General features: G+C 49.7%; 1 protein-coding gene across 2 annotated transcripts; it reads left to right on the forward strand.

The window, feature by feature from the left end:
- The first annotated feature begins 8379 nt into the window (after nucleotides 1-8379).
- PROCR (protein C receptor) lies at nucleotides 8380-12746 on the forward strand. 2 transcript variants are annotated; one of them, XM_032772454.2, is made up of 4 exons: nucleotides 8380-8688; nucleotides 9394-9633; nucleotides 10696-10977; nucleotides 11274-12746. In XM_032772454.2, the coding sequence occupies exons 1-4, from the start codon at nucleotides 8634-8636 to the stop codon at nucleotides 11498-11500; spliced, it is 804 nt and encodes a 267-aa protein (XP_032628345.1). In that variant the 5' UTR covers nucleotides 8380-8633; the 3' UTR covers nucleotides 11501-12746. The 2 variants fall into 2 exon arrangements, with proteins under 2 accessions (XP_032628345.1, XP_032628346.1); XM_032772455.2 differs by lacking the exon at nucleotides 8380-8688 and adding an exon at nucleotides 8868-9237.
- Nucleotides 12747-13038: the final 292 nt, after the last annotated feature.

Here is a 13038-nt window from a genome sequence, read left to right on the forward strand (position 1 = left end):
AATGACAGGTTTCCTGATCCAGCTAGTGGTTTTTAGCTGATTGTTAACTTAATTGTCCATATATGGTAAATAGAGGTGTGTTGGACCACTCTCTTATTTATAAAGCACTTCATTTTTCTTCTCTTGGTGCTTGGAGGTTTCTTCACTATATACTGATATTATCTGTTATCTTCAGGGTGTGATGCTTTCTGGCATCTTTCGTCTGTGGGATGCAACTTAAACAACTTTTGTTAGTTAACAGTAAAGTTTTTGTTTGTTCGTTGGTTTTCAGTAACCCAAGCTTAATACACAGTTTTAACTTAGTTTGTTTACAATGTAATAAGAACGATGTAAGAGGGAACAAGACTTTTATAACATAAGCTATACTTTTGCAATTGTTGTCTAAACATTCATTTTCATTTGGGGTGCATTACAAATATTTCATACTAAATGTAATGTTTAACGGCTAAAATAAATGCTCATAATGTTCCATGAGAAGGTGTGTTGTCTTCCCTTGCTGAACACTTTGTTTCATCAAAAGAGTTAGTAACATAATTTTGACTAGCTTTTTAGAGTTAATTTGCTTGTGATACCAATTTTACTCTTATTAACTGTTTAGAAGCACAAACTTTAACAACCATTGCTTCCCATTAACATAACAAAAGAAAAGCATATAAAATTAAACCAACTCTAACATTAAACCAAAATAAATTTTAAATACAGATACATGCAAATACCTTGAGGGTATTTGACGATATACTTTTAAGATGCTTTGTTATGTTTGGGAGCCAAAGGTGGAAACCTGTTGAAAATGTGGAAACCTGTTGAAATTGTTTGGTTAGCTTTATGCATAAATTGTTAGTTTAAAACATTTTGGTTACGACAGTCTTATAACTATATTTAAAAGTGCAAACAAGTTTATAAAAAGCCCAAACAAGAAATTGACATTTTGTTAATATTATCTTTACCTTAATGTTTCCCCTTAGATTTTTTCTTTGAATAACAATTTTAAAAAAAACATAAAAAACAAAACTGTGATTGATAAAAGAGAATTTTTTTTGTTTGCAATTGCATTATTTGTTGAGGCAGAAATATATGTACATATATTTGTAACTGAAACCTTTTTGAACTTTGAATTGGTGTTAATAATACTATGATTATACCCCAACCAAGATTTTAAAATAGTGTGGTACCACATCTACATTTTTTTTTAAAAAGGGTATAAAATTGACTTTTGTTGCAACAAAATAAAAATAATTTTTTTAAAAAATAGTCACGTGACACACACACATAGACACAAGACAAACTGGACAAACTTACTATTAAAAACAAATGGCGCCAGAATTCTATTCATAACTATACAAAATAACACCACCAAAAATAAAAAGTGAAAAGGGTTAAACATTTGAATAAACAAGTTATTACCTTATGTAAAACTTGTAACATAAATTGATAAAAAAATATATTAATATTTGCCAAATATATTGTATTAATTTGGTAACAAGGAATTTTGCATTACTTATATTTAACATTATTTTAAAACTCTGCTATATGGAAATAAGAAAAGCCCATGTTTCAAATATTAGTTAGTGGTTAGGATTAGAAGCAGAGAGTGCACTTCTGTTGCTTGGCAACCATATCTTCAAGAAAGTTAGGAATAATTCCAGCTGTTGCATTCCTGAAGGGTTAAAAAATTAATTTACTGGATTTAAAGTTTTTACCTTGTTTTCTTTTTGTTTCTTATTTTGTTCTGTTTTCAATTGCTTTATCTTTTGGAGGTTTCTGTAAAAACTATAACTTTTAACTTTTAAAACAAAGAAAGAGAGTAGAAGTGAGGAGAGGCGGGGGAAAAGGGTGGGTGGGTGAAGAGCAACCTAGGAAGGTAGCGAGACCTGAGCCAAGAGAGATTAACTCTATCAAGGTATTTGAAAGCACAGGCAGCAGCAGCAAATTTAGCAAACTGAGAAAACATATAAAAGACAAAACTTAACCGGTATGTAAAAATATTTGAGAAAGAAGGTTCTATTTTCAGATCTGAGCGCAGAGTGTGGTTCCATGGGTCAAAGCAATTGGGAACCTGCACAGTTGGGAATTGCACCCCTGGTTTTTATCCTGGCTCTGAGAGGAGATTGGGGGTAGTTACCTGCTCTTGTAAAACCTGAATTTGTTCCCCCAGTGTCTGTTGCTTTTGTGTGCATGCCAAATGGATAGTGAGAGTGGCCTTTTTTGCTACAGTTAACTGTTTCTGGGCAGCTCCATGTGTTAATGCATCAATTCTAGGTGTTAACCCGCTTAACTTCAGTTTTTTACTTTGAAATTCTTTTTTATTCACTTCCCTGTGATCGAGTCGTAGCTCCTGTCTCCTAATGTGCTCTGTGAACTGTTCCATTTTTTCCTTCATTTGATTTACCAATTCAATGAGAGTATTGTTTGCTACTCTTTCCTTCTGTGCACTTACTTGTCCTGTTCTGACAGGCACCAGTCTAGGTTACGGTTTAAGTTTAACTGGAACATGGTTTTTATCATAAGGTGATGGTTGAAATGCAGTGGACACCGTTTCATCTTTTAATTTTACTAGGGGCACCTTTTTCCACTTCTGTCTCCATTCTTCAGGCACAGTAACAGGACCTGACGTGCGTTGAACACCAGAGGGTGGCACTTTTTGCTTCTGCAAGTTTTCTACAGATGTCTCCAATTTTTTATTTTCCTGGTTTACTTGCTCGAGCATATCACGAGTCTGGACCACTTGTTGCCCTGCTAAAAGAGCTTGGGCTTTCCAGTGCTTGACTCCCCGGGTTGCCTCTTCTACTTCCCCTGTTTTTTCCATTACTTGTTTGGCCAGCATGCCAGCATGCTGTTTAAGCCCTCTCACTGCCATAGACATTAGTTCCAAAATTCTTGCTTTTTTACTTTTATTACTATTTCTCAGAGCCTTGGTTTCTACCATCGCTCTACATATGCCAGTCCACGTTTCCTCATTCTTCAATTCATATGTACCCCCCTTACTGGCAATCCAGTGGGTCCATGAGTTATTAAACTACATGGGGATCAAAAGGGAGGGGATCAGGGAGTTCCCTAGCTCGAGGTTTTCTGCCATGTTAGATTGTGATTCTTACAGCAGATAGCTCGCTTACTCACTAGATCAGCGGTCGGGGTCACCAGTGTTGTCAGATGCTACCATTGTGGTGCTCTGCTCTGTTCAATGTTGATATCACTCGGCTGCGATCGTGTGTTCCCTCTCTGTGCTGTCCCAGCTCTGCACAGATAGCTGACACAACAGATCTCGAGAAACCCCCCAATGACCACAGAGTCCAGTAAGGTACGAAGGCACGTCGGCCAGGATTATTGTCAAACGAAGCACAATGATAGTTCCCCTAGATTGTTACTCTAAAAAAAGGCATTTTACTAATATGTGCCCCCTGGCAACGGACTCAGCTCAGTCAGTGGCGGGACTTTCCACTGCCCCCTCGGCTGGACAAAGACACCGCCCCAGGGATGCATTCGTATACACAGGTACAAACAAGTTACACATCACTCCTGACGTATTGAGGTGCATCCCTTCCACGTAGCAAGGTACAACCCCTCTACGTAGTTAGGTGCCACCTCTCATCTTGTACATGTTGGTTCGAACAAAACAACTCTAGCCACTGTATTACCCTTTTGGCCCTGTTATTGGGATGGGTCAGCCTGTTCCTGGTTATCTGTGTGGAATGTGCAAGTATGTGACTGTTCTGATTTCTAGTGTTCAGTACCTTTTAGGTACGTATCTTCTTGCAGCATCAGCCCTTTCCTTGCCAGCTTGCAAGCAGGGCCTGCCTCTGTCTCAGAGCTTCACTTTGCTTTATGCTAGCAAAGTCTTGACCATTACTTTAGTTCAGGCCTCAGGCCTCATACCGGGCCTTTGATACCAAGGTTTATATCTTAGAGCCTCCTCTTACCACAAGGATAACCACCAATTTTCGGTTGTTTGCCCTATTTCTCAGCAGTTTGTCCTGAATTTGGCATTCTCAGTTATGACCTACTAAGGCATGATTACATCGTGTCTGATGGGGCGAGCCAAGCAGCGCCTTGGCATTGGCCGAGCCTTATCTGGCTGCCAAGTGTCTGTGACGAGTGGGATGAGGGTTTTACGCCAACCTCGGATGCAGGCCCAGGAACCCTCAATGAGGCAACCCCCTCATTGTGGCAGATGAAATGGCAGCTGCAGGTGTCCAGCCTGAGGATGGGCATATTCCAACTCCTGCCTTTAAAAGGGGCTGGAGAGCTGAATGAGGGAGGGGATACATCTGCTTTGAATGTTTTGGGGTTGGTCATACTGCCCCTACATATCTGTCTGTTAGGGGTTCCCTTTGGTTGCTTTGCTTTGCCAGGATTCCTTCATACAGCTCTTCCTGCTGGGGCTCAGCATTGCCACATGGGGCTGGACTTGGTCTGAAAAAAGTGGGGGTAACCGCCATTTTCTACAGATATGAAAGAGATAGCACATCTGTTCTGCCCCCCAGCTCCCTGTCCGTTCTGCACCCACATCTGTCCTGCCCCCCAGCTTCCCATCAGTTCTGCACTCCCATCCGTTCTACTCCCGAGCTTCCCATTAGTTCTGCACCCACATCCATTCTGCCCTTGTGACTCTCTGATCCTCAGGGGAACACCCAGCTCCCCCCCCCCCCCGCAAAGTCCATCCTTGTAAAATGAATGTGAGTATCCAATGCAAAGTTTCTCATGCTGGGTGTCTTTGGAAGGCTCATGATGCACTGAGCATGGTTGTTATAGTGATATTTTAGTAATTGTTACAACAATCTTGTGTTATAGGTTATAATTTCATGTATATAGTTACGAGGCTGAAAATGTATCCTCATGGCTCAAAGCATCCCAGGCAAATACCCTCTAGGAACAGAGAGGCAGTTCACACCTCATCAGGGCAGGTATGGGACAAACCCAGCCCAGGCCACAGGAACAAAGGACAATGGCCTAGGCAGCAACAAAAGAGGGAGTCAGCCCTCTTTCTTTAGTCAGTTTGGAACTGCGATGAGGTAATGCTCACCTGACTCTGAAGGGCAGGGGGCAAAGCCAAGAGGGAAGAAAGGACATGATAAAAGAGAGAGACATTTGCCATGTTCTCTTTCTCTCTTCCACCTACATCTACAGACACCACCACACCAAGTGAGTGAAGCATTGCTCAAAGCGGAGAGCCTGGCTGAAGAGCAACCAGCCAGCCTGTGGTGAGAAGCATCTAAGTTTGTAAGGGCATTGAAAATGTTAAGATCAGCTTAGAATGCATTTGCTTTTATTTCATTTGACCAAATCCAACTTGTTATGCTTTGACATATAACTGCTTAAAATCTATCTTTCATAGTTAATACAGATGTTTGTTTATTCTACCTGAAGCAGTGTGTTTGGTCTGAAGGATGTCAGAGACTCCCCTTGGAATAACGAGCCTGGTACATATCAATTTCTTTGCTAAATTGACAAACTCATATAAGCTTCCAGCATCCAGTGGGCATAACTGGACACTGCAAGATGGAGTTTCCTAGGGTTGTGTCTGGAACCAGAGATATTGGCTAGTGTCATTCGCTTGCAAGTAGCTGGGAGCAGCTTACATGCCAGAGGCTGTGCGTGAACAGCCCAGGAGCGGAGGTTCTCACAGCAGAGCAGGGTAAGCCTGGCTCCCAGAATCAAGGATTGGAGTGACCTAGCAGATCACCCATCCAGATAACACCAGAGGGGAATGTCACAGCCCTCCGGCTCCCCATCAGTTCTGCACCCACATCTATCCTGCCCCCCAGCTCTCCATCAGTGCTGCTCACACATCTGTCCTGCCACAAGCTCCACATCAGTTCTGCACCCCCTCTAGCATCACCTCTGCTCCTCCTGCCATTCTTACCTCTCACCTTGCAGGCCTACGGGGTGGGTCTTTGGCAGGTTCTACTCCCCTGGCAGGTTGGCGGGGCGGGGTGGGAGGGTCAGTGGGGAAAGCAGCCACTCAAAGGGTTGAAATGTGGCCCCTCAGCTGGCTGGAGTCATAGAAATGTTATTTGCAGGAGCTTTGTCCCCTGGGAGCCTGGCGAGCTTGAAGCAGAGGTAGTAGAACCTGCCCCGGACGACTCCATTCCCCAGCCATGGAGACAGCTCTATTGCTAATCCCAGGCATTCTCAAAGAACTAATCAGGCTTCAAAAGTCATGAGACTGGCTTCAAAATAATAAACATTATCTCCCCCAAAATATCCCAAGCCCCTTCACCCCCTTTCCTGAGGAGGCTTGAGAATAATATCCTCACCAATTGGTACAGGTGAACACAGACCCAAACCCTTGGATCTTAAGAACAATGAAAAATCAATCAGGTTCTTAAAAGAAGAATTTTCATTAAAGAAAAGGCAAAAGAATCACCTCTGTAAAATCAGGATGGTAAGTACTTTACAGAATAACAAAAGACTCAAGAACACAGAGGATCTCCCCTCCAGGCAAAACCTTCAAGTTGCAAAAATAGGGATAAACCTCCCTCTTAGCATAGGGAAATTCACAAGCTGTAACAAAAATTAATCTAACACATTTCTTTTCTGCTATTACCTCCTATTTCTGTAAGACTAGATGCTTAGTTCAGATATACTTAAGAAGATGGAATTTCCCTGCCTGGTTTCTTGGCTGGCACCAAAAGACCCAGACTAAAACCTTCCCCCACAGATTTGAAAGTATCTTCTCCCCTTACTGGTCCTTTTTGTCAGGTGCCACCCAGGTTATCTGAGCTTCTTAACCGTTTACAGGTAAAAGAGGAATTAACCCTTTACAGGGTGAAGAGGGATTTTATGCTACCCTTAACTGTATGTTTATGTCAGAGGGCTAGACACTTAGTTTTTGTAACTGAAAGCTGAGGCTGGCTCCCTCTGACCCGCCAGTGCTGGGAGGTCTAGCCCTAGGCAAGGGGCTGCTGGAATGGTGGGGCGGGCAGGGGGATCCCCATGGAGGTCACAGCTGAATGGGAGCCAGGGAGAGCGAGGCCAGAAAACCAGTCATGCTGCAGGCCCAGCTGCAATGACACATCTTGGAAGAGCTCTGAGCAGGCGCCGCCCATGGCACAGCAAAGGGCAATGGGCCAGCCAGCAGCAGGATCACCAGGGAGAGAGGTGAGCCCAAGGCAGATCCCAGTCCTCACTGATTGCTCCACATCTTGTAGCCCACTGGGAGTGACGGGGCCCCTTGGAGAGGAGCAGGCCTGGGCTGTGGAGCAGTAGGGGTTAAAGCCCTGTGGCCAGCAGCTGAGAATGGTTTCTACAGCCTTCTGCACTGCAGCCTCAGCTTCCCCTGTATTGCAGGTGGGGGGGCAGAATGTCCATGTGAGGAAGATCCTGATTGTTCCAGGCCAGGGGGAGCCAGTGTCCTCTCCCAGGGCTCAGCATAAATGACCAGGCTTGCAGCGCCTCAGTTTTTCTGGTCACCCCCTGTGTGTGGATAACCGTACACACCCAGGGCAGGGGTCTGCAGCCCCAGCCCCACCCCCTTGGGAACAGGATCACATCTGTGTGCCCTGCCCTTGCAGGAGGGGCCATGTTGTCCCTTCAGTGCCAGAGGGGTGAGCAATGTAACGCCCGGCCCAGGCCAGAGAGGAGACGGGGCCTGCAGGGAGCTGAGCAGCTGTGCTGAGGGCCAGCCATTGCCTGACAAGGCAGGGAGGGGCTGGGCTGCTCCAGGGGGTGACTCCTGAGCCAGCCAGCTCTGTGGTGCTCCGCACAGAGCCAGAGCATGGCCAGGATTCAAGCACAGAGCAGGCTTCTTTGTCCGCTCTGGAGAACGCCATCCAGGGATCACTGTGCAGTTCATAGCCAGCCTGTGTGTCCACCCCTGTGCCTCACATCCCCTTGGAGGGTCCACAGCCATTCTACAAAGGGGAAACTGAGGCACAGAAGTAAATGACTTGCCGAAAATCACTCAAGGAGTCAGCAGCTCTGGTGGGCATAGAACCCAGGAGTGCTGCCTGCCAGTTCCCCTGCTCTAACCCATTAGTCCACACTTTCCATCACAGCTTGGAGCAGAACCCAGGAGGCCTGCCTCTGTCCATCACCCCAATGTGAGCCTGGGAGTGGAATCCAGGAGTCCTGACTTCCAGCCCACTGTTCAGCCTAGCAGAGCTTGGCCTGGCAGCTGGGGTTAACAAACACTCCCCCCTGCGGGGGAAGCTGCTGGGTGGGAGCTGGTACATCATATTTGCTGGGGCCCCATTTCACTCATTACATATGTTCAGGGGGGTATCCAGAGCTCAGGGCCCCAGAATATTTCCTCCCCGCCCCCTGCACATCAGCCCTGGGTGTGTGAGCTGCAGTGCCCAGCCCAGCTGCGTTGTGGGGACAGCAGAGGGGAGCCAGGCCCTGGGCTGGCAGAGAAGGGGTGTCAGCAGCTGCGGAAATGGAACAGAGCTGCAATAACAGAGCAGGACTAACATTCCCGCCCTCTTCCTCCCTGGCAGCCCCAGCTCCCTCCCACAGCTCTGACTGCTCCACAGCACTGCCCCGACATTCACATCCCCTGCACAGTTCGGCACAGAGGCTTGAGACACGGGGCCCCTGCCATTGCTCTGCCAGGCTCCGGGACCCCCCCATCTCCTCCACCAAGGGCACCAGGCTAGAACTGAGCAGTGACTGGGCCCCCCAGCCAGCTTGCGAGAATGCTGCTACTTCTGCTCCTTGTTGGTGTTCTCTGCCACCAGGGAGATGGGGCAGGTAAGAGGGGTCCCCAGCAACCCTATACAGGGCTCTTGCACCCTGAGGGAGCTGCAGAGCCACCCGGTCCCGAGCGGCTCTGAAGGCTTGGCCATGGAGACAAACCCTCACTCTGATCAGCCCAGCTGAGAGAGAGAGAGAGAGTGTGATTCCCAGCGGTGTGGCTGAGGGATGGGATGGGGTCTACTCTCAGGCCAGGGTTTCCCTGCAGACACTGTAACAACCCCCATCCCCCTCCAACCCCTGTGACACGGGGAAGTGGCAGATCCCTTCACAGCTCAAATGCTTTTCCTGCACTGGAAGCACCACAGGAAAGGCTGGTGCCGGCCAGTCTGAAACGGCCCCCGCAAGGAGATACCAGCGGTGCTAGCATAACTGAGGGACTGGCTGTGCTGGGGGAGGTGGGCAGGGAAGCCCTGCGATGAGTAGAGCAAGGCAGGGAAATCCCAGCATCTGCTGAGCCCTCCTGCAGGAATTACCTGCGGGCTTCTCTTTCCCATGCATGGCTGAGTGCGGGTGAGCCCAAGCAGCTGGCCAGTGCTCCAGCAGGTGAGGCTGGGGGCTTGATGCAGTGATGGAGGAATGCCTCCGGCCCCTTGGGAAGGAGGGCTTTGTGTGACAGGAAACCCAAAGTCAGCGGTCGGGGAGATGTGGGTGGCCAGTGTCCTCTGACTTTCTGATTCTCTGGGTGTCTGTCCCTCCCAGCCCTGCACACGTTCACCATGATTCAGCTCGCCCACCTTCCGAACAGCAACACCATTGAATTTTTGGGGAACGCCACTCTGAACGGGGTACTGACCCACAGCCTGCAGGGCTTCAATGCCAGCCAGCTGCTCCCGCTGGAGCCCCCAAAGCAGTGGCAGGAGATGGAAAGCAGCCTGCAGACTTACTTACACTCCTTCCATATGTTGGTGCAGGTGATCGCCAAGGAGAGGAATGTGCAGTGTGAGTACTAGAGCGGGAGTGACGCTTGAGGGCATGGGCCCCTCTGACACCTGGTGCTGGTGACATGGTTCGGGGGGATGGCAGCAAAGTGGAAGAAACAGAGTTTGCATCAGCTGGATGGCACGGGGGCATGTATGGTATTTGCTACCCATAGATGGGTCAGCCAGGCAGGGTGCTGCGCTTCCCCCCCACCCCCTGAGCATTGTGTATAACGTGGGGGCAAGGAGGTGGAGGTGCAGTAGGGGAGAGGGTGTTATGCTTTACCAGGATTGCTAGGAGAATGTTTTTCAACTAATTGTTTTTGGTTGAAAAAATGCATTGGCTTTGAGCCAACTCAATCCCTATTGAAACAATCTTTTCCCTTGCATTGTTTGATTCCACAAGCAAATTGGTTTTGGTTCAGATTGAACCCAATTTTTTTGTCACATTTTTCAGTTTGGCCCCATTCCCTGCTCAGCCCCCCACTGCCATAGCCTATCAATAGCAGTGACTTAGACCTTGGCCAAAAGGAAACAGCCAGGTGGCCCAGAGTCAAGTCTCTGTGAGCGTGCGGTGTGTGCGACTCCTGGCTTCAGGCTGCGCCCACTCGGCGAACAAAATGGCAGCTGCCACCCAGCTTTCCCAGGAACTCTGAGAGTACCACGAAAGGGGAACAGAGACACATCAGTTACCTGGCAGTGTATGGCACTGGCCGGGGTAGGGAAGCAGAGAGAGTAGGTGTGGGGGCGTGGGGATGGCAGTGGGGAATGGGAAGGGTAGGAGGAGGGTAGGGGGATCAGGCCAAGGGAGAGAAAAGGGGGTAAAGGAAAGCGAGTGGGGGACAGATCTGGGGAGCACAAAGTGAGTAGGGGTGGAATCGGGGGAAAGAAGTGAGGGGACAGGAAGATGGGGCTGAACCCAGTGAGGAGGATGCTGCTGACTGCCCCCCATCTGCCAGAGGGTTGCTCTGGCAAAACAAGGAGGGGTTGGGGTGCTCCCCCATGACCCCTCCTTCCCTGTGCCCTCCTGACCCCTGCATCTGGGCCATGCCAGCCTGACCCCTCTGGCTCTGCCCCCTCACAGACCCCCTGCACTTGCGCTGCAAGCTGGGCTGCCAGCTTTCCCCTGATGGCGCCTCCCACAGCTTCTATGAGGTGGCACTCAATGGAGACGACTTCCTGAGCTTCCGAGTGGCCAATGCCAGCTGGGTGCTACCGGGGCACAAGGAGGAGGACAAGCTGGCCACATTCGCCCATGGCCAGGTGAACCGGTACCCAGAGACCACTTCCAAGCTGCAGTCCTTCCTGGAGACAACATGTGTGGAGTTTGTGAGGCGGCACAGCATGATGGATGGCGCCAGGACTGGTACGTGAGGGGGGGACCAGTGGGCATGGGTTTCCCAGGGGTGCTGCATAGGGACGGCACTGCAGCCCAGCAATCCCTGCGCCAGCCCATGCTGGCACCAGGATCCTCTGCCCAGCAGCAGGAATATGAACTCCCTATGATATTGGAAGGGGCTCCCTTTGGGCCCCCAGCCCAGCGGAAGAGGAGGAAACATGGGAATGGAACCTGGATCAGTCCCATGCACCAGGCCTGGCCCCCACCGTGCACAGCCCCTGAGAGCAAAGCCTGGCTCTGAGCCCATTCCTCTTGTCTTGCAGAAGGACAGCACAGGCGCTCGCATGCCCCTCTGGTGCTGGGCATCACCTTGGGAGCCTTCGCTCTGGCAGCTTTGGCCGTAGGAGTCTTCGTCTGCACGGGAGGGTGGAGTAGTGGCACCAGAGGAGACCACGCCCCAGCCAGCCCTCACAGTACGGTGTGTGGGGAGGCTCGGCAGCTGCCATCCCCTGGCAAGGGGAAGGGAATGCTGCTCAGTCCCCACAGCTGATCAGCTCTGCATGTGGATCACCGCCCCTAAAGTACCAACTCCCCTGCTATGTGGCAGACATGGGGCAACACTCATCCACAGCTCCCACCACATCCTGTTCTTGTAGTTACCCCCAGCCCCAGCCAGTAGCCATCCGGTTGCCCTCTCCCATTCCTCGCCTGTCCCTATAGGGGAACCCAGGGCCCCGAGCAGTGACTCAGATACCAAGGAGCCCTCCTAGGGCCACAGCAGGATTGGGCCCTTTGTCCATCCTTGGGGGGCTTTGCCCAGCCCTGGTTTGGAATGTTCCCAGCGAGGGCCTCAGTCCTTCTGGGGCAGGGGATGTAGTTGGAGATGCGTCCAGGACCTTTGCATGGTCTGGGGTGAGGGCTGTTCCATTGACACACACATTTCTGGCAGAGGAGCTGCCCCTTTTGGGCCAGAAATGGGGAGGGTGGCGTGGCATGGGGGCATCTCAGCACCCAGGCCAGTTAAGACTGAGCTGTGAAGGAGCAGGTCTGACCATGCTAGAGAGGAAGCCAACACACTCCCAGGGGCAAACCTGGCATCACACAGGCAGGTGGGCTCAGGCACTAGCACTGGGCAAAGATGGCGCAGCTGGAACATCAGCCAGCCTCTCCCTTTGGTGGCGGGGGAGAGCCATGCCTGACTCATCAGCAAAGCCTCACAGATGCTCCCAGTGCTTCTCCTTTGACTGGGCGAGGGCATGGGGAGGGGGCAGGTGGTTGCAACAAGTGGCATTGGATGTGGCCATTTGGGTGCTGGTGTGCCTGGGCCCTGGTGCTGTTGGCGCTCAGCCTGGTCAAGGATGGTTTAGCCTAAATCTGGTGCTGTGCATCGGGAGGGGGCTGTGTGAACAGCTAACAAGCTCTTGGCACTGCCTGGGGATGACCCTGAGTCAGCTCAGGAGCCTACCTACTCCCTTGCCAACCAGAGAGTGGGTCTGCCACACAATGAGAGGATTCAGTTGTTTGGAAGAACCACATTGAGACAATGCAGCTCAGTGAACCTGCTGGATGAAGACATGCAGGATTCCATATTCCCAGGGGTCAAAAAACAGGGTTGCCAACCCTTCACGATTGGCCTGGAGTCTCTAGGAATGAAAGATGAATCTAATTAAAGACTATGTCATGTAAAGAAACCTCCAGGAATACGTCCAACCAAAACTGGCAACCCTAAAAGGCATGAGTCAGGCTGCAAAAAAGGCACAGGATCTAAAACTCTAATAAATGCTGGATTCGTTTGACTTATCTCATTTCTCTAAGGGATGCGCATGCGGTCATGTTTTCAGGTGGGTCCCTGCAATCACGTGACCTTGAAAGTTCTGTTTTTAAATGAAAACTGGGCTCTCCTGCAATCTCTGGATTCCAGGGGTGAAGAGGGGGGTTAGGAAAAACACCAGGTCTTGTAAGGCTACTGATGAAACCATAAGATTTGGCAACGCAGGGGTTCTACGTTTCTTACACTGCAGTTGCTTTATCAGTGATTCTAAAAAAGAGAGGAGTGACTCCTTTGGGAAATGTAAATGTGCCGGCCAA

This window comes from Chelonoidis abingdonii, chromosome 8, assembly GCF_003597395.2.
Source record: "Chelonoidis abingdonii isolate Lonesome George chromosome 8, CheloAbing_2.0, whole genome shotgun sequence".
Taxonomy (NCBI): domain Eukaryota; kingdom Metazoa; phylum Chordata; order Testudines; family Testudinidae; genus Chelonoidis; species Chelonoidis abingdonii.

Bases quoted from the DNA above. Each gene is read 5' to 3' on its own strand.
- PROCR (XM_032772454.2), top strand. From the start codon at position 8,634: ATGCTGCTACTTCTGCTCCTTGTTGGTGTTCTCTGCCACCAGGGAGAT. The intron at 8,689-9,393 runs GTAAGAGGGGTC...TGTCCCTCCCAG, and splicing joins CCACCAGGGAGATGGGGCAG to CCCTGCACACGTTCACCATG. The intron at 10,978-11,273 runs GTACGTGAGGGG...CTTGTCTTGCAG, and splicing joins GATGGATGGCGCCAGGACTG to AAGGACAGCACAGGCGCTCG.